General features: G+C 53.1%; 2 protein-coding genes across 12 annotated transcripts in view; one reads left to right on the top strand and one right to left on the bottom strand.

The window, feature by feature from the left end:
- ASH1L (ASH1 like histone lysine methyltransferase) overlaps positions 1-9,644 on the top strand; it is a 179,764-nt gene extending 170,120 nt beyond the window's left edge. For all 5 annotated transcript variants that reach the window (XM_072829864.1, XM_072829860.1, XM_072829862.1 and 2 more), the window contains 9 exons: positions 436-684; positions 1,430-1,516; positions 2,422-2,512; positions 3,451-3,589; positions 3,696-3,868; positions 4,824-4,990; positions 5,662-5,702; positions 6,974-7,275; positions 8,061-9,644. In XM_072829864.1, coding sequence (XP_072685965.1) covers positions 436-684; positions 1,430-1,516; positions 2,422-2,512; positions 3,451-3,589; positions 3,696-3,868; positions 4,824-4,990; positions 5,662-5,702; positions 6,974-7,275; positions 8,061-8,152 — 1,341 coding nt within the window. In that variant the 3' untranslated portion in view covers positions 8,153-9,644. The remainder of the gene's footprint in view (positions 1-435; positions 685-1,429; positions 1,517-2,421; positions 2,513-3,450; positions 3,590-3,695; positions 3,869-4,823; positions 4,991-5,661; positions 5,703-6,973; positions 7,276-8,060) is intronic.
- A 5,850-nt stretch (positions 9,645-15,494) lies between these two features.
- On the bottom strand, positions 15,495-23,463 carry RUSC1 (RUN and SH3 domain containing 1). Of its 7 annotated transcripts, XM_072829842.1 has the most exons (11): positions 23,307-23,463; positions 21,256-22,659; positions 20,561-20,973; positions 19,853-19,951; positions 19,631-19,707; positions 19,361-19,535; positions 19,088-19,193; positions 18,901-18,947; positions 17,895-18,444; positions 17,352-17,480; positions 15,495-16,187 (listed from the first exon to the last, which is right to left on the bottom strand). In XM_072829842.1, the coding sequence occupies exons 2-11, from the start codon at positions 22,572-22,574 to the stop codon at positions 16,019-16,021; spliced, it is 3,084 nt and encodes a 1,027-aa protein (XP_072685943.1). In that variant the 5' UTR covers positions 22,575-22,659; positions 23,307-23,463; the 3' UTR covers positions 15,495-16,018. The 7 variants fall into 7 exon arrangements, with proteins under 7 accessions (XP_072685943.1, XP_072685937.1, XP_072685939.1 ...); XM_072829836.1 differs by lacking the exon at positions 20,561-20,973 and having other exon boundaries at positions 17,331-17,480; positions 21,242-22,659; XM_072829838.1 differs by lacking the exon at positions 20,561-20,973 and having other exon boundaries at positions 15,495-15,783; positions 17,331-17,480; positions 21,242-22,659.
- Between the last annotated feature and the right edge of the window lie 105 nt (positions 23,464-23,568).

Raw genomic sequence — 23,568 nt, 5'->3', positions numbered from 1 at the left:
ACAGAACTTGCGCGCACTACATTTGTGATGATTATTCCTATTCCATGGTCACTATGTATTTAATCCAATGGACAGTAATGCCTATGGCTGACTTGAATGACAGAGCAACAGAGCAGATGGGAAACCATCATGTAGATCCTAATTTTTATTCATGTTAGTTGATACTTGATGGTATTGAAAATCTGTTAACCAAAGTGGGAGGACAATGAAAATCCTATTGCCTCCTCAGGGTCTGTGTGTGTGTGTGTGTGTGTGTGTGTGTGTGTGTGTGTGTGTGTGTTGGAAGCCCTGCCCCTAGCATGGGGCTCAAACTCACCACCCTGAGATCCAGAGTTGCAGTGCCACAAACTAAGCTGGTGGCCAGACATCCCTCTTCAGGTACATTTTTAAGCCATGTTGAGAAGACCGAACATTTCTATGTTCTGCTTTCTTCAGAAGTACTACGGGCGTAAATCCCCAATTGGGAGAGATGTTTGCCGTCTACGGAAGACCTACTACAACGCCAGGCATGAGGCATCAGCCCAGATTGATGAGATTGTGGGAGAGACAGCAAGTGAGGCCGACAGCAGCGAAACATCTGTCTCTGAGAAGGAGAACGTGCATGAGAAGGATGACGATGTGATCCGCTGTGTCTGTGGCCTCCACAAGGATGAGGGCCTCATGATCCAGTGTGACAAGTGCATGGTGAGCCCTGAGCAGGGCACAGGCCTGCTCCTTGGGGGCATGGTGGCCACCTGGCAGAAGGCCTCTGGGCTTGATTTGCCTGCTGTACAGGAACTTTAGCTCTGCCTTGGTGTCTCCCATCTCTCACTATTCACCAGATTGCCTTTCTCCCATTTTATACCTCTTTAATTTGATCCTTCCCTTCCTTTTCCACATCTTGTTCTCTCTGCCCCCTTCCCATTGTTCACATCTCACATAGTCTGGATCGAGGAGGATGCTTTTGTGCAGGATAGGAGCTCCTGATGGAAGAATGTCTGAGCCCACCACCTTACTGAAATGGGAAGTGGAGCCTAGGGGGGTAGGGCCCGCCAGCAGTCTGGTTGGGTGGGGGGGTAGGGGGGGTGCTGCAGTTAGGCAGCTGCCCAGAGAAGCATCATGTGGCTATGGCCCCCCCCCAAACAGCCTGGGCACCGGTGCGTGCTCCTTAGTGCTACATTCATTCATCCTCTTCTTCTCTGTCCAGCTCCTCACTTCATTTTCCCAGATGTATATATTATGAACCAAACAATATACATGTGTTCAGACAGGTTCCTACTGTTTCTCTCCTATTTCTCACTCCCCGACTTATCCCTTAGTTCCTGTTTGACTTTATCCTGTCCTGCTGCAATTCTTTTTTTTTTTTTTTTTTTTTTTTTTTTAAATTTTTAGCTCCCAGCACTTCTCTCAATAAGTCCAAGTCCTCCCTCAACTACTGTTTTCCCCACAGGTATGGCAGCACTGTGACTGTATGGGGGTGAACTCAGACGTGGAGCATTACCTGTGTGAGCAGTGTGACCCGAGGCCTGTGGACAGAGTAAGCTGCCCTCTGCTGATACTCTGATCTACACGTAGGAGGTTTAGCACATGCTATCTTACCTGCCCAGCTCCTGATGCACTGAATTTACTTTGATAAGTTACTCAACCTGGACCTTAGTTTCTTATATTTAACACTAGGGTAATAATTCTGCCCTTTCTTTTCTCAAGTGTGTGGTCAAAGGGGAAATAAAATACTTAGAAACCTGTGGAAGGAATGGTACTATATAAACACTGTCAATTTTCCATGAGGGAAGTACTTGTGAAGTCCAGAACTCGAGTACTGTAAATATCTCTTGTGTTAAGCAATGTTGACGTGAAAGGAGCATGATTCCGAGTCAACACAGGTTAGTCTTAAACCCTTCCAGGACAGATGGTGGATGGGGTAACTTGCCCAAGTTACTAAGTGAGTTTTTGTCCTGGTTCTGCTATGTTTATACGTGTGATCTCGGGCAGGTCTTTTCTATGAAGGGAAGTGTTTTAGGCGGTAGTTCTTAACAGCGGTGTTGTTATTTTGAGCGGACATTTCTGTGCTGTGAGGGAATGTCTGACTTCCCTGGCCCTTGGGCACTGAACGCTGGTAACTTTTCTGAGTCATTATGACAATCAGTCCCCTTCACACATTATCATGCTCCCAAGGGGGTATAAGAGCAGCCACATAGTTAGTGCTTTATGCAGCTAGTTTGGGATACTTGGCCTGTCAGGTTTGTTCTCTGCCTTCACACTCCCAGTTCAACTTCAGTTGCTTTCATCTTTGTTCGCATGTGTGTTGTGTTGAAATGACTAAACAGTAAGTGTTAAGTTGTTTGCAAATTCTGGGTTTGAGGTCTTTTCCTCTTGAATGGAAATCAATAGGCTGGATATAGTCACTGCAGCCCTTATCTGTTAGCTTTCCGTTCTTACCAGGAGGTACCCATGATCCCTCGGCCCCACTATGCCCAGCCCGGCTGTGTCTACTTCATCTGTTTGCTCCGAGATGACCTGTTGCTTCGTCAAGGTGCGTACACAAAGCTGACTTTACCTTTCTGAGTGCAAGGAGTATCTGCTCTCTGCATAGTAGTTATTGTCACCACATGACCTTGAATTCAGTTGACCCTTGGACAATGCAGGGTATAGGAGCACCAACCCCCTCCCCATGGTCAGAAATCCACATATGGGGATGCCTGGGTAGCTCAGTGGTTGAGCATCTGCCTTTGGCTCAGGGCGTGATCCTAGAGTCCTGGGATCAAGTCCCGCATCGGGCTTCCTTCATGGAGCCTGCTTCTCCCTCTGCCTGTGTCTCTCCCTCTCTGTCTCTCTCTCTGTCTCATGAATAAATAAATAAAATCTTAAAAAAAAAAAAAAAACAAATATGACTTTTGACTCCTCCGAAACCTAACTAATAGCCTACCGTTGACCAGAGACTTACTGATAACATATAAATAGCCAATTAACACATATTCTGTGTGCTACATGTATTTATATACTGCATGCTTACAATAGAGTAAGCTAGAAAAAAGAAAATGTTAAAAAAAAAACGTAAGGAAGGTTTTTTTACATTATATCTACCGTAATTCATCAAAAGTCTGAGTATAATTTGACCCATGCAGCTCAAACCCATGTTGTTCAAAGGTTGACGGTATAGGTTTGTATGTACTTCAGTCCTTAGGCTTTTATACATTTCTCCTCCACCAAATAAAACTTAATTAGGAGAAACCAGGAGATCATAAAGCTAATTTTAGGACTGAGAAAAACATATAGGATTCTAAGAGATGGGAGACCTCCCTCGTGCCATTCTCATAGTCTAGAATTGATGTTCATCGCCATTAGACTCCCAGTTGTAGCTCTCTGTATCTGTTGTTTTAGATTTCCAGCCCTTCTGTGTAGACCTTGGGTCGGACCAGTGGACATCTAACAGTTCACAGGCATCATTTAATTTGTCCTGTGCCTTCCTAGGTGACTGTGTGTACCTGATGCGAGATAGCCGGCGCACCCCTGATGGCCACCCAGTCCGCCAGTCCTACCGACTGTTATCACACATTAACCGAGATAAACTTGACATCTTCCGCATTGAGAAGCTCTGGAAGAATGAAAAGTATGTGTTGAGGTCCTCTCTCTTCTTCCAGCTCTGCCTTCCAGCACAGAGCTGAATATCGCCTAGGATCTTGCCAGTTTACTAAACCTCTCCCTTTCTTCCTTAGAGAGGAACGGTTTGCCTTTGGTCACCACTACTTCCGCCCCCACGAGACCCACCACTCTCCGTCACGCCGCTTCTATCACAATGAGCTATTTAGGGTACCACTCTATGAGATCATTCCCTTGGAGGCTGTGGTGGGGACCTGCTGTGTACTAGACCTTTATACATACTGTAAAGGTAAGTGACCTGAGCTGCTGAAGAAATGACCTCCTGTCCCCTAATCCTTGCTCTGCAATTACCACTCTGTTCTTACTGTTCCTGTCTGATCAAAGATTGTCCCAGACCAGCTGTGAAGCTTCTTTTACCTAGCACTTGGTACTCAGTAAATGTTAATCCTCCCTCTTTTTTTAAATTTAGTTAGCATTTCTTAATAATGTGTACTTGGCATTCTATTAGTATCATCACAATGTATGTTTTTCCACCCACCCACTCCAAAATCCCAAAGGCCAGCGTCAACTCTGGACATTAAACAAATCAAAAAAGCACACTAGCCTTTTAAGCTCTATGGTTAACAGTGTAGGCTGTGTAGTCAATCAACTGTACATTCCAGCCCCACCACTTTTTACCTGTGTGTCCATGGGCAAGTTAACTAATCTCCTGGCAGTGGGAATTCATACCTATCCTAGTGTTTTGTGAAGATTAAATGAAGTAATGTACAAAACACTTGGCCCAATTTGGGCTCACAGTAAAAGCTCAGTATGCTTGTCACCATTGGTGAGCTTGGCTCCCTCGCCTACTTAGTATCGCATAGCAGTTGGTCCAGAAGAATACGTACTCCATTCAAGCATTGGCTGCTGGGGGCTCCATCCCCCAGTTATTAAGTGCTTATTTCCCAGTGTGCTCCCATCATTCATCCTGCCTTTCCTTTCCTAACGTCCCCACACTCTGCTCTGTGTTCCCTCATGGATTCCCTGCAGCACTTGGATGCGCTGCCTATCTGGTTCCTTCCCACCCTGTGACCTGCCCTTAATCCCTGAGAGACACGCACACCCCTCTCCTTTCTCCTGCAATCACCAGATGGCTCTCACAATCACTACAGTGTCCCCTCCCAGTCGTGTGGGCTCATCTCTGGGCAGTTCAGGGTGAAGGAGGGGAAGAGAGGAGGGTTCTTTAACAGTATTTGAACTCCTAGGGAGACCCAAAGGAGTGAAGGAGCAAGATGTATACATCTGTGACTATCGGCTTGACAAGTCCGCACACCTGTTTTACAAGATTCACCGGAATCGCTATCCTGTCTGCACCAAACCCTACGCCTTTGACCACTTCCCCAAGAAGCTCACTCCTAAAAGAGATTTCTCAGTAAGCCCCATCCTCTTACCTGTCATGTTAAGGCAGTATAGTTTGTGCATGAAATCCCTAGGGTAGGAACCTTCAAGCTCTCTGCTTCTTCATCCTGTTAGTCCATCCCAAACTCAGGGAATCTGTCTCTAGGTGGGAGTTTTTTGTTTTTTTTAAGTAGGTTCCATGCCTAGCAGAAATTATGGCTGCTCTCCTGGAATGTATAGAAACCATCTAACCAGAAACCAAACTCCATGTCCCTATTCTTCATATAATTATGTTTTTGGATTTTTCTAAACAGTATTTATTTTATATTCTCTCTCTCACCACCACACCCTCATCTAGACTTCTTTGGTCTTCTTGCTCAGGCAACAGCTCACAGATTAGCTTTGAAGCCCCAACCTTAACTACTTAGATGTTAGGATATAGCAAACAGGATTGGGAGCCCATCCCTCTCCCTGTCATCGTAGGCTTATAAGACACCAAAACTACCATGGTGTCTTGTATTGGTACAATACCCAAAAATTGAAAGAATTTCTGACATTAAAATACAGCCTCCCAGCTCATCAGCGCTTTAGCCCTGTTTTTTGCTTCCTGTATTTCCTTCCCTCCCCAGCTCCCTTTTCCTGAGCTGGCCCCAGGTCATCTGATCCAGCTTCTGCACTATACTTACCACTTCCCTTTCTTTGCAGCCTCATTATGTCCCAGACAACTACAAGAGGAACGGAGGGCGGTGAGTCCCCTGGGATGTGAGGAGAGCCTATAAGGGGTTGGCCAACTACTTGGGTGGAGCAAGAGAACCGCCACCTGCCCACTAGGCCCCACCCGAGGACTGGGGATGCTCTGACAGAGTAGCCCAGGGCAGTGGTATCAGTAGGCACAGTCTGCTGAGGGAGTGTTAGGGTTAGGGAGGGAGGCCTATAAGGAATAGAGAGAAGAAAAAGAAGATTTGGAACAGAACTCTAGACAGATTTCTGAAGGCTTTTCTCATTATCCAGAGGGGTGTCAGCTCTTGGGACGTCTGTCAAGGACCTGCCATCAAGTAGCTGTTAGGTGCAGAGTTTTCACTGAGCATTGTGGGCATGTAGCTTTTTTTTTTTTTTTTTTTTTTTTTTTTTTATTTATGATAGTCACACAGAGAGAGAGAGAGAGAGAGAGAGGCAGAGACAGGCAGAGGGAGAAGCAGGCTCCATGCACCGGGAGCCCAACGTGGGATTCGATCCGGGGTCTCCAGGATCACGCCCTGGGCCAAAGGCAGGCGCTAAACCGCTGCGCCACCCAGGGATCCCTGTAGCTTTTATTTATGCTGGTTTTACACATGACAGTCTTGTTCTTGGAGAGCAGTGAAGGCATTCCTTCAGTTTCCTCGCATGTTGGGTGGGGATGTTGACAGCTGCACTGATCAGCTTACAGTGAGGGCAGAGTCCTAGGTGATATGCATGAAGAAAGAGTCAGGAAAGGTAAACACTCCATGTAGATTTTCACTGTAGTTGGACTATAGGCATCAGGAGGTTGTGCCATGCTTCTCTATACTAAGGAAGCAATCAGGACTAGCTAAGCCATTTTGCCAGCTCTGGGGTATTGTATGGATTCCTTGGATTCATGAAAGAAGGAAAATTGAGTTTTATAATTAGAAAATAGATTTCAGGGATCCCTGGGTGGCACAGCAGTTTGGCACCTGCCTTTGGCCCAGGGCGCAATCCTTGAGACCCAGGATCGAGTCCCACGTCGGGCTCCCGGTGCATGGAGCCTGCTTCTCCCTCTGCCTATGTCTCTGCCTCCCTCTCTGTGTGTGACTATCATAAATAAATTTTTTTAAAAATTAAAAAAATATAATAAAAAGAAAGAAAACAGATTTCAAAGAAAGGTAGGGATTTGCCCCAAAACGGTGATGACCAAAGCCAAGGCTCTGAAGAGCTAGACTCCATCTCAAGCCAACCTGAGGTCCCTCCCCACCCCGTGCCCTGCAGGGCCTTAGTCTAAATTCCCACATCCCTCTGGCAGGTCATCCTGGAAGTCTGAGCGCCCAAAGCCACCTCTAAAAGACCTGGGCCAGGAGGATGACGCTCTGCCCTTGATTGAAGAGGTTCTGGCCAGCCAGGAGCAAGCCACCAATGAGCTGCCCAGCCTGGAGGAGCCAGAACGGGAGGTGGCCCCTGTGGAAGTCAGCGAGGGTGAAAAGAAAGCAGAGGAAGGTGGTCCAGAATCTCAGGCTGCCTGTACCCCTGAGGAGCGACGGCACAGCCAACGGGAACGGCTCAACCAGATCCTACTTGGCCTCCTGGAAAAAATCCCTGGGAAAAATGGTGAGACTCAGGCTCATGTCTAGGATTTAAGAGAAAGGGGAAATTAGTGAGGAAGGAATGAAAAAGGACAACTTATGGGACACCTGGGTGGCTCAGCAGTTGGGCATCTGCCTTTGGCTCAGGACGTGATCCCGCATTGGGATCCCTGCATGGAGCCTGCTTCTCCCTCTGCCTGTGTCTCTGCCTGCCTGCCTGCCTGCCTGCCTGCCTGCCTGCCTGCCTGCCTGCCTGCCTGCCTGCCTGCCTGCCTGCCTAAATAAATAAATAAATAAATAAATAAATAAATAAATAAATAAATAAATAAATAAATAAATAAATAAATAAATAAATAAATAAGTGAGTGAGTGAGTGAGTGAGTGAGTGAGTGAGTGAGTGAGTGAGTAAGTGAATAAGTAAGTAAGTAAGTAAATAAATAAATAAGTAAATAAATAAGTAAATAAATAAGTAAGTAAATAAGTAAATAAGTAAATAAGTAAATATATATATATATATATATATATATATATATAAATTTTAAAAAGAAAGAAAAAGGACAACATAGCATTACTTGCCCGGGATGGGAAGTATTCTGTGAAAACCTCCTAGCTACCCATCCCAAGAAGGGCACTGTGGGCAGCGAGGGGCCCCCAGCCCCCAGAGAACGTCTCTCCTGAGGCTGTAGGCAGACCTAATGTGCTTTGAGGTCGGAAAAGGAGTCACTGGACTCCTATAACCTCCTTAGAGCTCAAATCTGGAATGAGGAACAGGAGGGTGGTGTTTGATGATCTCTTTGGTTCTGTTTTCAGCCATCGATGTGACCTACTTGCTGGAGGAAGGGTCAGGCAGGAAGCTTCGAAGGCGCACTTTGTTCATCCCAGAGAACAGCTTTCGGAAGTGAGCCTCGAAGGAGAAGCTCAAACATCTGCAGTCAGCGGAGCTAACGATCCTGCCTCGTGTTCTCTTAAGTGTAGACAGGGGTGGGAAGGGGCCATCCAGCACAGGGAAGGGGCCGTGCTGTTGACATTAAGGTACTTAAACCTTGGAGCTAGTGGAGAAGAGGGGGGTCTGGAGAAACAGTTTGGTTTAACTTGTTTTCCTCTCCACTGCTTCACCCTGAGGGTTCATGGTGGGAGGAGGACGGAGCACCCTGGGGACGATCAGAGCCTTGTGGGACTGTATAGCACTTGCCCCTGCCCCCAGCTTGGGTCTTTCCATGTCATCCTCTGATCCCATGGGCGCTGCTGCCAAGCTGCTTCCTGTATCCGGTATAATTCACAGTCCAGCGAGAGGGGAGCCCTGGCCTGCCTCTTCTCTGTGGGCTCCAAGAGCTACCCCAGAGACTTCAGACAGAAATAATTGCTGGGGCCCCTTTCCAGAAAGATATCTCTCCTTTCTTGCCCAATCAGGTCAAAGCAAAACGTGAACAGACAAGTCAAAGCACTTGCATCTGCTGCCCTGCTCCCTACCTCTCCTCCCCTGAATGTAATCATGGAACAGGGAAGGGCTCATGGGGTCAGAGGGCACAGGACTTACTGTAACAATTCTTGTTTTAAACTTCATAACCTGCCGAACCTATTTTTTTTCTAATGAGGAGGCCTGGCCCCGCCAGCACATGTGCTGTTCCTGCACTGGGGCTCATGTGTGTCTGCCATGTGAGTCGAGACTCGTCCCAGAACAGACTCCCTGTAAACCCTCCATAGAAGTGGACTCTAACCCCCCAAAGTCACTACACAGACTGTTGAACAGTGTTCACCTGTCAGAGTGCTTGTCGTGAGTGTACATCATCAATTTAAAACACTACTCTTGTTTTCTTACCACATGGCTTTCAGTGCCCGTCCCACCCCCACCTCCCATCCCACCTCCTCCAGCCTCCTGGCGACACAGCGGCAGGAGGACGTCAGGGTGTCCCCTTCCTTCCCATTTTCTGGGCCAGAACTTACCAGACAATACTGTCTCTTTAAAAATAAAATTTAAAAAGCTTTGCTTTGTTGTCTTCTCAGACATACATATGCATATGTTTTAGATGTTCTTATAAGAGAAAAGATGGTTTTTAAATGTGCCAAGTTGTGTGTGTATATATATATGTATGTATGTATGTATGTATGTATATATATCTGCTGCGTGACTAGGAAGCAATACAGCAGTAACACGTCCCGTCACTTCTCTCTAATCCCGGACCAATGCTGTCCTCACTGTACATTTCCCCTGATGATGACGACGCTCTGACTTGTTTAGGTAGAAACATTGACACCTTCCATTCCATTGAATCTTTTTTTCTTTTTCTCCTTTCTGTGTCAATCTTGAGGGAAAACAAAACAAAAGAGACAGGGGATGCCAAAGATCCCCTTGAGCAGATAAAAAGCAGAATAAATATTTTATTAAAGAAAAAAGAGAATTAAGAAAATAGTTTGAAGTATTTTCTTACTGTAGAGAAGCACTGTACATTACGACGAGACCTGGGTATAAGATACTCACGTGTGGAGCTGGAAACGTCGCATGTCCACGCCCATTTAAGTGGTTCCTTTTGGTTTTCTTTGCAGGGAGCTGGGTGGGAGGGGGTGGGAAGCAGGGGCACTTTGGGGTCTCCTTTTAGTCAAAAAGCAGGAAAATGACAAGAAAGAGATTAAAATTCAATATTTCCTTGAATAGTGTTAAACACTAAAATTTTAAAGACAAAAAAAGAAAAAAGAAAAAAACTTTGTACAATGTGAGAACAGAAGCAAAAGACACTACGCTCTGTCATCTTATCTTTCTTTTGTTGAAAGACTAAAAACTGTTTTTTAGACAATCAAATGTTAGGTAAGTGCAAAAACTTGTTTTTTCTTACTGGTGTAGAAATTAATGCCTTTTTTTATTTTTCGGTTATTTTATAATAATGAAATAAAAAGAACCCCCTAGCTGCCAGGCGGGTTTTGGTGTTTGAAATGCGGGGCAAAGCACTACATCACTGCAAATAGATACAGAGTTAGTCTGCATGTCTGTAGGCTGTGTGATTGCGGAAAATATAAATGCTGCTAATATATTTCCTTTTTACAAAAGCATATCTAAATAGATGATTGTTTTGATGTTAATCTTTGTAAATTATGTATTACCAATTTTAACATTGGATGTAATTGCATAAAAAGCTTGCATCTCAATCCTTGAAAGTCTAGTATTAAATGGAAAAAACTTTTCCTAACAACAGAGTGGTGAGCTTGCCGTTTTTTCCCCTTTCCCGCCCTGCATTTATCTTCAGGATTTCCTTCCTCTGTCCTTGTTTCCAGAGAGATCTTTCTTAAAACCATATCATCAGTGTCCTGGGCCCCCACAGGGACACACTCACCGCCGTGGACTAGGAGATAAAGCCCATTTCCTCACTGTGAGGATTTTTTTGGTCGGAGCCCAGCCTAACCAATCAACAGGATAATCATCAAGCCCTCTGTCCTCTGCACCCAATCACACATCACCTCATTTGGGATTCATGAACAAACCCCAGGCCTGGTGACAGTAGGCCACTGTGTCAGACCATTTCCATCCTAAGCAGTTAATGCATATTCATTTATTAATCTTCACAACAGTCATTTTAAGTAGGTACTCAAACCCAATTTCATAGACGAGGGAACTGAAGCAACACAGAGGTTAAGTAACTCACCCAGGATCATCTAGCTAGTTTGATAATCCTGAGAGCCCTCTGTGGTTACTATTCCCATTTAGTAGAAGTGAAAACTGAATCTCAGCAACTTGCCAGAGATCACCTAGGAACTAGTGTTGGATTCATAATTCCAAAATCATCATGTTCATCTGCAAGTAGAAGAGTGTCACAAATAGCCAATGTGATCCTACTAAGGAAGATAAATCCACTCCTGCCAGCAACTGAAGGACCCAATGGAACGTTGTCCCAAACATGGATCCGCACTGCAGCTCTGAGTTCAGCTAGAATGGTTACTCAAGCACCAAGACCACAGACTGCGTTCCTGGGATGCAAGGATGGTTCAATGTTTGCAAATCAATCAACATGATACATCAGTAAGAGGATAAGAATCATATTGCAATTGATGCAGGAAGAGTGTGTGACAAAGTACAACATTCAACCATGATAATGCACAGCTAACGTCATACTCAATGGTGAAAAAGAGCTTTCCCCTAAGGTCAAGAAAAAAAAAAAAAAAGACAAGAATGTCCACTCTCACCACTTTTGTTTAACATAGTACTGGAAGTCCTAGCCATAAGCAATCAGGAAAAAGCAATAAAGGCCATCCAAATTGTTAAGTAAAACTTTCACTCACTATTTGCAGGTAACATGATACTACATACAGAAATCCCTAAAAATCAAAAAACTACGAGAACTGATAAATGATTTCAGTAAGATTGCAGGATACAAAATCAATGTACAGAAATCCACTACATTATTATATGCTAATAATGAAGTAGCAGGTAGGGAAACTACCCCACACACACCAAAAAAAAATCCCATATTTACAATTATACTAAAAATAATACCTAGGAATAAACTTCATGAAGGAGGTGAAAGACCTACACTCTGAAAACTATATTGATGAAAGAGGGGTTCCTGGGTGGCTCAGATGGTTGTGTCTGCCTTCGGCTCAGGTCAGGTCATGATCTCAGGGTCCTGGGATGGAGCCCTACCTACATGAGGCTCCCTAATCAGCGGGAAGCCTGCTTCTTCCTCTCCCTCTTATGTTCTCTTGCTCTCAAAAAAATCTTAAAAAAAAAAAATGACAAAATGGGAGGTTTTTGCAAATGACATATCCAATAAAGGGTTAGTATTCAAAATATATAAAGAACCATAACTCAACACCAAAAAGTAATTTAAAAATAGGCAGAAGATATGAACAGATATTTCTCCAGAGATGACATCCAGATGGCCAACAGACACATGAAAAGGTACTCCATATCATTCATCAGGGAAACATAAATGAAAACCACAATGAGAATTGCCAGAATGGTTAAATTCAAAAACAAGAAACAGCAAGCCACTGTGGCAAACAGCATGGAGGATCCTCAAAAAATTGAAAATAAAATTATCATATGATCCAGTAATTCCACTATTGGATATTTGCCCAAAGAATATGAAAACACTTATTTGAAAAGATATATGTACCCCTATGTTTAAGTTTTTTTTCAAGTGATCTCTACACATAACATGGGGCTTGAACCTGCAACCTGAGAGTGATAGTTGCATGCTCCACTGACTAAGCCACTCAGGCGCCCCCACCCCTATGTTACTGCATTATTACTTACAGTAGCCATATTATAGAAGCAGCACAACTCTCCCTTGATGAATGAATGAAGTTGTATACATACATAATATTCAGCTGTAAAAAATGAAATATTGCCATTTGCAACAACGTGAATGGATCCAGAGGGGATTGTGCAATAAGAAGTAAGTCAGAGGCACCTGGGTGGCTCAGCGGTTGAGTGTTTGCCTTTGGTTTGGGTGGAAATCCTGAGGTACTGGGATCGCATCAGGCTCCCCATAGGGAGCCTGCTTCTCCCTCTGCCTGTGTCTCTGTCTCTCGTGAATAAACAAATAAAAATCTCTAAAAAATAAGTCAAAGATAAATACCATGTGATTTCACTCAAATGTGGAATTTAAGAGACACCTGGGTGGCTCAGTGGTTGAGTGCCTCCCTTCGGCCCAGGGCGTGATCCTGGAGTCCCAGGATCAAGTCTCGCTTTGGGCTTCCTCCATGGAACCTGCTTCTCCCTCTGCCTGTGTCTCTGCATCTCTCTCTATGTCTCTCGAATAAATAAAAAATTTAAGTGGAATTTAAAAAACATAGGAAATTTAAAAAGAAACTCAAAAACAGACTCTTCACTTTAGAGAACACACTGCAGGTCACCAGAGGTGATGGAGGTGGGAGGCAGAGGGTAGGGGAGGGGAAAAATGATAGGGTCTGAGAGTCCATTTACCATGAACAGAATAATGAATGGAATTACTGGATCACTATACTGTACATCAGAAACTAGGGCAGCCCAGGTGGCTCAGTGGTTTAGCGCCGCCTTCGGCCGTGGGCGTGATCCTGGAGACCCGGGATCGAGTCCTGTGTCGGGCTCCCTGCATGGAGCCTGCTTCTCCCTCTGCCTGTGTCTTTCTGTCTCTCATGAATAAATAAATAAAATCTTAAAAAAAAAAAAAAGAAAGAAAGAAACTAGTATCACACTGAATGTAACCTACCCTGGAATTTGAATTGTTAATTAATTTTTTAAAAAAGAGTTGGCTGGGATCCCTGGGTGGCTCAGCGGTTTAGTGCCTGCCTTTGGCCCAGGGCACGATCCTGGAGTGCCAGGATCGAGTCCCACGTCGGGCTCCCGGCATGGAGCCTGCTTCTCCCTCTGCCTGTGTCTCTGCCTCTCTCTCTCTATCATAAATAAATAAATGTTAAAAAAAAAAAAAAGAGTTGGCCACAAGCCAACTGGACGTCTGTCAGCTCCCACAAGGACATGAGTCTCTCTTGTTGTTAGGCAACACTCTTGTCCACACGCTGTTTTTATTATCCTTATGTCTTAAGCATTGGTACCCAGTACAACTGTTCTAAGTAGTATGTGACCATAACAAAGTTACATTTCCTAGTCATATTTGATCCATTTCACGATGCTCTGCAAGGAGGTCTGCGGGTCTTACCACTGAGACCACTAGACCACCAGCATCCAGTGACATGCTAGGTAGCACCACTCTTCTAGGCTCTTCCCAGTGGTTAGGATGACTCACTGTGAAGGCCAGTGCACAGGGCTAGGGTCAGGACAGGGCAGGTGGGGTCAGGAAAGCAGAGGCTCTGTTGTGGCCTACAAGAATCATGGGCCCCCCCATGTGCGTGTCACACTGAGAAACACTGGTCCCAAAGTCAAAGTAACCCCAGTCTGGCATGTGTCCTGTTGTAGAACCTCATTATAAAGATAAAAAGCAGGACACTTGGATGGCTCAGCAGTTGAGCGCCGCCTTAGGGCATGATCCTGGGATCCGGGATAGAGTCTTGTATCAGGCTCCCTATGAGGAGCCTGCTTCTCCCTCTATGTCTCTGCCTTTCTCTCTCTCTGTGCCTGTTTCTCATGAATAAATACAGAAATCTTTTTTAAAAAATAAATAAGGGATCCCTGGGTGGCTCAGCAGTTTGGCGCCTGCCTTTGGCCCAGGGCGCGATCCTGGAGTCCCAGGATCGAGTCCCGCGTCGGGCTACTAGCATGGAGCCTGCTTCTCTTTCCTCCTGTGTCTCTGCCTCTCTCTATCATAAATAAATAAATAAATAAATAAATAAATAAATAAATAAATAAATAAAAATAAATCTTTAAAAAATAAATAAAAATAAAAAGCAATTGGAGAAGCTTCAGCAACGTGAGCACTTAGACCGTGAAGGCAATAGATTCTAAGGCTCTCAGTCCAGTGTGAGAAAGGGTGTATTGGGGCCAACCCAAGAGGTCAGGTCTCAGAGCCAGAAGGCAGCCAAAGCCAGAGCAAAACTAAGGAAGGAGTAGAGGAGTCCCCAGAAGGGGCCAGGAACTGGGAAGCCCACGCCTGAGGATGGCCCCTCCTCCTCTCTCTGTGCCAGCCTGTTGTCACCTTGACCCAAGTTCCCAAAGGTGGAACAAAATTTGTCCAGGGTCCTTTCCCTGTGTTCACCTCCTGGTCCTGTGTCCCCTGACTCTCCTGACTTCTCACCTCCTGGTGGCTCTCCTGTGGGCAGTTACTGACCTCCCTCCCAAGCCCCACGGAGAGTTCCATGTGTTCTCCTCTCCAGATGCAGCCTCATCCACTAACGAAGGACCCGAAATGCCATGAGGGTGCTTTCCAAAAAAAACTGTATCACTGAGGACTGGTGACATGAAAAAGTGTCACCTCGGGGATCCCTGGGTAGCTCAGTGGTTTAAAGCCTGCCTTCGGCCCAGGGCATAATCCTGGGGTCTTGGGATCGAGTCCCACATCAGGCTCCCTGCATGAAGCCTGCTTCTCCCTCTCTCTGTGTCTCTGCCTCTCTCTTTCTGTGTGTCTCTCATGAATAAATAAATAAAATCTTTTAAAAAAAGTGTCACTTCTACAACTTTCTGAGCCCTCCCAGCACCTGGCCCAGGGGTCTCAGGAACACAGGTACAGGCCCAGCCTCCCCACAGCCCCTGTCCACTGAGTGTCCTCCCCTATCACCTTGGAAAACAAGGCAACCCTGCCTTTCTGGGATCTCTGCTGGGAAGGGGGCCCCCCCTCCGTCCCCAGAGCCCCCATACCGTAACCCAGTGACACATACACGTTCAGCTCCCACACTTTATTGGGACAATGAGGGGTAGGCAGACCAACACCAGGGGCCCCCCACGGTGGGGGGGGGGGGGGTCCGGACTTTAGCACCTGGCACAGCATAAGAACATAATAAATACAGGCAAGGAGGGCGGTGCGCAGGTGGGGGTGACCAGAGGTGGGAAGGACCCTCGAGGCCCTTCTAGTCTTGGGGAAAGAGACGCACGTGGCACTGGCACAGTCCACTCAGCAGGAGGAGGCAGAGGGGCTCAAGTTCCAGTGTGTGGGCGGGAGGGGATGCTTCCCTGTGCAGGTGGGGAGAGAGGTAGAGGGAAACTCCTTTTCACATCAGAAGAGGAGCAGATTTCACCTTACAGATGGCATGAGGGGGGAGGGAAGGTCATTTCCCATTTGCAGAGAGGGATGCAGATTCGGGAGGAAGAATCGTTCTGTGTCCAGGACAGCTGGGCGGGGTTCTGAGGCCGCTGGGTTCCAGGGCGCAGGAGGGAGAGGCGGCCACCGACCAGACCGGTGACCGGTCTAGAGGATGAGAGAGGTGTAGCCCACAGGCACCAGCCCCTCGGCGCCATCCCGCCCACAGCGAAGCCAGTCCTCGTTCACGGTGGCCAGGACGCGCAGCACCTCCCCGCGCTGGAAGCTCAGCTGCTCAGGTGTCGCCGCCACGTGGTCACAGAGCGTGCGCACGGCCCTTCGGGGAGCCAGAGGGGTGGGCTGGGGTGAAGCTGTCGCAGCGGGGGACCTCGAACTCGAGGGATCCATCTGGGGCCGCTTATCTGACCCGCCCCCACGCCCCGGGGCTCCTATCCAACAGATGGAAACCAAGGCACTTACCTGAACCCTCCCAGCCAGGCCCTCCCCCAGGGTCCTCGGGGGTGTCGCCCCCAACTTCAATCACCTTGCTTTCCATGCATCCTCCTCATGGACTCCCTGCCGCCCTCCTAGGGCTCCACCCTCTCTCAGGACCACCGATCTGGGCCCGCTCACCTCTCCCTGCCTGCAGCCAGAGGGCTTCCCAAACCAATGGCTGCTTCATCTCCAGGCTTCAGACCCCTCCCCGGCACCCAGGGTGACAGGGTGAAGCCGGGTTCCCTGCCTCCAGCACTCCTTCACTGCTGCCATGTCCATTCTCCCCCCAGACACAAACAGGCCCAGCTCCTCCTCGCCATCCCCAGGGCCTCTCTGCCTCTGCTCCTGGTTCCTCCCGCACAGCCACCACCCGGGGCCTTTCCTGACCCATACACCGCCCCAGGCCCTCAGTCCTCTCTCCTAAAGCAGCCACCACACGTAGCTGTCACCAAGCCTCACTCTTGGGAACCTTCCCTGGCCAAAGCTCCAGGCGGGCATGGACTCCAGTGAGGTGGCCTTCCTGGCCCCTGCGGAGCATAATGCCAGGCTCGTAGTAAGTACTGGAAAAATACCGTTGGACGAAGAAAAAGTCCAGAAACCTAATTCAGTGGCCTGAGAGCACCCAACGGAGGCCAGACTCCAGAGCACAAGACCCCTGGCATCTAAGCTAAACATCCCCACTATAGGACGTGTCCCCACCCGGGGACACGGACGGTTCTGGCAACCACTAACCAGGCGCACACCGTGTGCTACACGCCTTTGTAAAACTAAGTTCACGCTCTTATGTAACAAAAGGAGCACTTATCTGCCTTTTACAGAGAAACAGGCCCAGAGACCAGAGCCTTATGCCAACAGCAGAGATGGAACGCAAGCCAACCACTGACCTCACAGTCTGAGACCTTTCATGCTTATCTCTCCCACCTGTGGGTCTGCAATCCCCACACCTGTGGTCTACACCCCCACACCTGTGATCTGTACCCCCCACCTGTGGTTTGCACCCCCACACCTGTGGGTCTCCACCATGCTGGCAGCTGAGGCCTCAAGTTCCTCAGGAGACGAGTTGGTCTCGGGAGGTGCCCCCCGCTTCACCAGAGCCAACACACTCACTGTCGGGGGCAGCCAGCTGGATGGTCTCCTGGAGGAAAGGACACGGGGTCATAGAAGTCACCCAACCTCCAGAAAACAAACGCTGGAACCCAGGATTTTGGAGATGGGAAGAGGTTGGGAGTGGGTCACTGCTGAGGGAGGCGTGACAGCTGCGGACTGAGGGGGCCTCAGGGTGATGAGACACCTGGGTCCAAGGTCCGCAACACCAAACACCAAAAGGAGCTATGGAAGGACAACCCTGGAGCCGGAAGCAGCCCCCTGAGATTCGGTAAAGGGCAGGCAGTAAATATCTCCATCTTTGAGGCCAAGAGGCAACACAGAGAGTGCCCTGCGGGTTCTCACACAACGAAGAGGCCTCAAGGATCCCCCGAGGTTCCCCCTGGGGCAAACAGGGCTCTGAGAAAGGATCAGAGGCCTAGCAGGAGACTGGTGGTGGCAGTACCTGGACTTCAGCGTTCCTCCGTCCCCTTCCGCCAGGCCCCCAGGCACTCCAAACAGCCTCCCCAGCCACGGACCTCGGCCGGCCGTGGCCTCCTCTGTGGGCAGGGGCCTGTCGTGGGGGCCTCCAGCCGCCGTCCCTGGACGCCAGGCCCTCCACCGGGGAAGGGGGAAGCCCTCGGTGCCCCCAGAGGCATAGACCCGGGAGGCCTGGGTCAGCTGCTCCCACCAGCTGCCCGGCGCTGGGGTGCTCTCGAGGGCCGAAGGGCCAGAAGGCGTATCCCCAGGGGCCCCCCGAAGGCTCTGGGCCAGCCGCCCCCCCCAATGCAGCACTGCGTGCACCGTCTGCTGCAGGGCAGGAGGTGAGCCTGGGGTGGCAGTGGTGGGTGGGGGGCCCAGGGGCAGGTGGTGGTGGTGCTCGAACAGCAGGTCCAGGTGGAAGGTGAGCACAGACAGTGGCTGGAGCAGGAGCAGCAGCTCCGTGGCCAGGGCAGGGCAGCCAGCCCGGGCCAAGGAGAAGAAGCCAGTGGGCAGGTACAGGAGGGACAGCAGGCCTGGGGACAGCAGGCTGATGTCAGCCCCCAGGTCAGCCCCAGGCCCATGGGCTGAGTGGTGACCCCGGAATGGCAGGAAGGAGGCCTGGCCCCTCAACGACACAATGTGGGAAGTGGGCTCCCTGGGACCCTCCCAACAAGGTCCCCAAGGATGAGGGAGACTTCCTGGGGGGAGGGGAGGTGACCACAGCAAAAGGAGGGCCCTGGGGTAAGGAGCTGGAAAAAAACACTGCCCAGGCCTGGGAAGGAGGAAGAGGCCCAACATGCAAGACTCTGGAGGTTTCAGGGAGGATCTGGCTCTTTCCTGCTAGGGGGGAACAGGACACACTAGAAGTCTAAGTCACCAAACTGGAAATGAGGATCAAGGTCCCTCTGGCACCAGGGGGACCCACAGAAGAGACAGTGCCCCCCTCTTTGCCCCTAGTGGGCAAACTGCCCTACCCATGGGCGACTGACCTGCATCTTCCTGGAGGCTCGAGAACCACAGCTCCAGCTGCTTGGTGCTGGAGGGGAACGGACAGGAGCTCAGGCCGGCGTAGGGCTTCGGAGAGGGGAGGCCACCTCAGGGACGCTGCGTCCCTCCACCCATGACCGCCGATGGCCCCCAAGCCATGGGAGGGGCACCAGAAACACAGCCACTCACTTGAGGAGGCCCAAGATGAAGGCGTGAAAGCGGCTGCGGCTGCTGCTCAACGGGGCTAGACGGCTGACCTGGCCGTACAGAGTCCCCAGCGCCCGGCTGCTGGCACCTGTGGACACCGCACTATCAGCCAGGACCCCACCCGCCCCTGCCCCTGCCCCTGCCCCACCTTGCCCTGCCCCTGCCTACCTGTGCCCCACCCCACCCCACCAGCTCCAGCCCCTACCCCACCTCATCCGGCCTGCCCACCCCAGCACCCCCCTCAGGGGACCTCACCTGGCTTCACAGAAGCCTCCACCACGCTCCAGGGGCTACTCCTGCGCTGCCCCGTGATGAGGTCCTTCCGGAACGGCTTCAGGCCGTCGGCCACCAGGGCGTGCAGGGCCGGACAGAGGGTAGTCAGCACCAGATGCCCCACATCTGGGCTCAGACGGCTGTCCCCCAACTGGGCCTGGGGGTGGCACAACCCGCTTGTCCGAGGTGCCTGCTGCCCCCACCCCACCTACTGTTCAGGGGCCCCCACAGCCTCCCCACCGCCGCCCTCACCTTCTGAACCAAGTTCCGGGCCGCCCCAAAGTGCGAGATGATCTTGTCCACGGAGGCGCTCACAGCTATCAGGAGCCCTGCAAAGGGCGGGTGGGGAGCTCACGTCTGTGTGGCAAACACCCCAGGGCCGGACACCCAGGCTCCTACAGGCCGACAGGGCGCCGAGGCCTAACAGAGCAGCAGCCAACCCAAGGGCTGGGGTCAGAGGTCCGGGCGTCCTACCTTTCTTCTGCTCCTGCAGCTGGCCGGTCCCGCTCTGGGCCTCTGCCATCCACCGTCGCTGGGCCCCGGGGACACCGGCGAACGACCAGGAACTCTGGGCTGCCGCGAAGGAAGAAGGAGGCGGCACTTACCACGGTGACCCGAGGGCACCGGGCTGGCGCCCAGGTCGCCCGCAGCACCCGGGGCCGGAAACTAGCAGGGACAGGGACAGGGACAGGGCCCTAGGCCGGGTGGGGCGCCCCGAGCTCGCTGCCCCTCCCCCTCCGGGGCCCGCGCCAACCTCCGCCCGGACAGCCCCGCGCGCCCCGCCCAATGGGCCGGGGTGGGGGGAGGGCAGCCCGGGGAGCACGTGGGGGGCCAGGACCAATGGACAGACAAACAGACCGACCAACGGGAGTGGGAGGAGACACGGAGAAAGAGGCGACCTGGGGAGGGGAGGGGGGTAGGCTGGGAGGCGCGGGCGTGGGCCCACTGGGGTCCGGCGCCTGCTTTCCCCTCACCCCCCGAGCGAGGCAGGGCGTACTGTGCCCCCCACACCCCAGCACCGCACAGGCCCCGGCCCGCGACCCCTCGCCCGGGCCTCGAGGCGCGGGGCCAGGTGCCCCCCACGGGCGGGCGGGGCAGCGCCGCCTCACCCGAGGACCCTGGAGGGGGAGGACGGGCTCGGGGGGGCGGGGGACCCCGCGGGCGAGCCCGGGTCCGTCTTACGTAGCCTGGGCGGAGGCGGCGGGCTCCTGGTCCGGCGGGAGCCCTTCTGCGGGCGCGGCGGTGGTGGCAGCGGGGGGGCGGGCACCTGGCGGGGCGGGGGGGCCGCGGCGGGGAAGGTGCTGCTTCTGGGAAAGAGCGGGGAGAGCAGCAGGGCCAGCTCGGGGCTGGCCAGGCAGGGCAGGGCCCCCCGAGCCGGGGGCGAGTGCGCGCCCACCGGGGACTGGCGGACCGGCAGCAGCCGCTCCTGCGGAGGCCTCGGCGCGCCCAGTAGCCGCAGCCCCGCGCGGGGAGGGCCGGCGGGACGCGCCGGGAGCGGAGTCCCCGCCGTGCCCGCGCCCTCCAGCAGGGGGCGCGGGGCGGCCGCGGACCGGGGGGCGGAGGGCGGGCGCGGCGGGGGGGGGCCGGCTGCAGCGGGGGGGGCGGGGGGAGCGAGGCGGCAGCCAGGCGGGACGGGCGGAGAAAGAGGGAGCAGAGAGTTAGTGCCATAGCCCCGCGGCCCCCCAGGTCCCCCTCCCGGAGCGCTCGCCGTTGGCGGGGCGGGAGGCGGTGCGAGGGGGGCGGGAAGGGGGCGGGTGGCCCAGACCGGGGGCGCGGGGCGGGCCGGAGGCGGGGGGTAGGGAGCGAGGCCGCAGCCCCTCACCTACCCGCCCCCCGACCCCGCGGCTCCCTGCGGCGGCTTACCCGCGCGGCTGGCCTGCGCGCCCGGCTCCTCGGGCTCCCGGGCGGCGGCGGCCTCCTGGCCAGCCACGGGGCTGCCCGCCCTGCCCTCCTCGGGCGGCCGCTCGGTGATGGGCTGCAGCCCGGGCCGGTTCTTCCTCCTCCGCGGTGGGACGGGCGGGGGCGGGGGCCGGGGCGGCACCAAGGCCCAGCCGACCGGGGGATCCCGGGGCGGCACCGGCGGGGGCGTGGCCCGGCTCCGGGAGCGGAGCTCCTTGAAGGTGGTGACCTCCCGGGGCGGCGCCGGGGAGCCTCCCAGGGAGCCGCTGGGGGGCAGCTCGCTGTCGGGCGAGAATACGATGAGCCAGTCGCTGCGGTCCTTCTTGACCTGCGGCACGGGGGGCAGCCCCGGGCCCCGCTTGCGCTTCTGGGCCAGCTCATGGAAGGACGTGATTGTCCGGTGCGACGCCGGCTCCCCGCTGACGTCACTCCACCCCGCATCTGTTTTTGGGCTGGCTTCGGTGATAACTGGGTTGCTTTTGCAGCCGGAGTCGAGTTTTGCAGGTTCCGTTGTCCAGCTAGAGCTGCTGTTCCCGCGGATGGTGCAGCCAGAGTCAATGATCCCCGTGGCTTTCCAGCCGACATCGGGGAGCTCCGTGTCAATTTTCCAAATGGGGTTGATTTTCCAGCTGGGTTCGGTTTTCCCAGCGTCGGGCTCCGGGAGCTCGGAGGCAAGGAGATCCTGCTCCCCTCCCTCCTCCTCCTCCTCTAGCCCCGGGGAAGGGGGCTCCTGGCAGGTGGTCAGGGTGTTGCGGTTGGAGTCCAGACCGGGGCTCCGTGGGGAGGACGCTCCGGAGCAGGAATCGGGCGAGCAACAGAAGCTGTCCGGAGAGCAGGCGCCAGGGCCTGCGGAGGCCAGCGGGGAGCCCTGCTCCAGGGGGATGATGCTGGGCTGAGGGTGGACATCTTCCTCACCTGGGAGGCCCTGCGAGTACACTGAGATGGGGGACTCATCTGGACTAAGATCTGAGCAGGAGCTGAGCGAGGAGGAGCAGCCCGGGTCCGAGGGAGAGGCAGCCCCCTCCTCCTCCTGCACTGGGTCCTGTCGATTCTCCAAGCTGGGCCCGTGCTCCTGGCAGCATCGGCAGGGCACAGCTGGGCTGTTGGAATTGGCGTCCACCAGGGCCCCGCTGCAGGGGCCGCGGCTCTCCTTGCCCCCTGTGTCTCCGGGGGGAGGGGATGTGCTCAAGGACCCCTCCCGTAGCTCAGGACGGCGGGACAAGTGCAGGCCCAGGGACACATGCTGGAGGTGGATGTGGTTGAGGTTGCAGAGCAAAGCCCTCTGAGGGGACAGCATTGTGCCGGCAGCGATGAGGTGGCCTCTGGAGAGTCGGGAGGCTCGGGCCTCTCACACCGCCTACCTGGCAACCGCAGAGGCAGACCTGGAAGACAGGGAGAGTGATACCCAGCCAGAGAGGACGCGGGGCGCGGCGATGACGGGCAGCTGCAGCGGTCATGAAAGGCACCGGCTGCTTTGGACAGTATTTAAATAAGACGCCAATGTCCGTCGACTGACCGGTAGTTTCCACTGCAGTATTTGCAGGTGGAGCCCAAAGGAGCCCCCCGGGACTGGGGCGGGGAGGGTCAAGAAATGCGGCTGCGCTCTGGATCTCTGTGGAGGTGCGGGGGCTTGAAAAAGGATGGAGCCCAGGATAGAGCCTCGGATCGTCTCTGCTGCAGTCTGGCCCTGCACCGCACCCCCGCTTCCCCAGCCTGCCCTTCGCTCCCAGGGGAAGGGGCTGCGGGAGGCCCCGCCCAGATGCTCCGAAATCGGGTGGGGGAGGCGCGGCCAGCTTGCTAATGCAGGAGAGTAGCGGGCGAGCGTGGGGGCGAGCACCCGGCAGCTGGCGGCGCGCAGGTCCGCGGAGCAGGTGGGCCAGCAGATCTCTGCTCCGACGCCGCGCTCACCCATTCTCTCCGCGCTCGGCTCTGTCCCCCAGGCGCCACCCCACTCCTCCTCTATGCAATTTTCCTGCGCCCCCCCTCCTGCCCCACCCAGCGTGCCCGGATGCGTCCCCCCTGACCTTACCCGGGTCCTCCAGCGACCGCTGCAGCCCGGCTCCTCCACGACTCCCAAGGTCCCAGTCGGACCGCACCGACTGGATGGGGGGCGCCAGGACGACCCGCCGGCGCTGCGCAGCCGCGCCCCTTCACGCAGGGGCGGGGCGGGGCTCAGACCCCGCCCCCAGCGCTTGACGTCTCGCCTGTGTCACCCATCCAGGCTCCGCGCAGCTTTAGTCTTAAGCTCTAGGTCCCAAGGGTCCTGAAGGCAAGACCCTGGTCCCGGCCAC

Source organism: Canis lupus, chromosome 6, assembly GCF_048164855.1.
Source record: "Canis lupus baileyi chromosome 6, mCanLup2.hap1, whole genome shotgun sequence".
NCBI classification, from domain to species: Eukaryota; Metazoa; Chordata; class Mammalia; order Carnivora; family Canidae; genus Canis; species Canis lupus.
The sequence above is the reverse complement of the archived record's forward strand: the minus strand, read 5'-3'. Positions and strand labels throughout refer to the sequence as shown.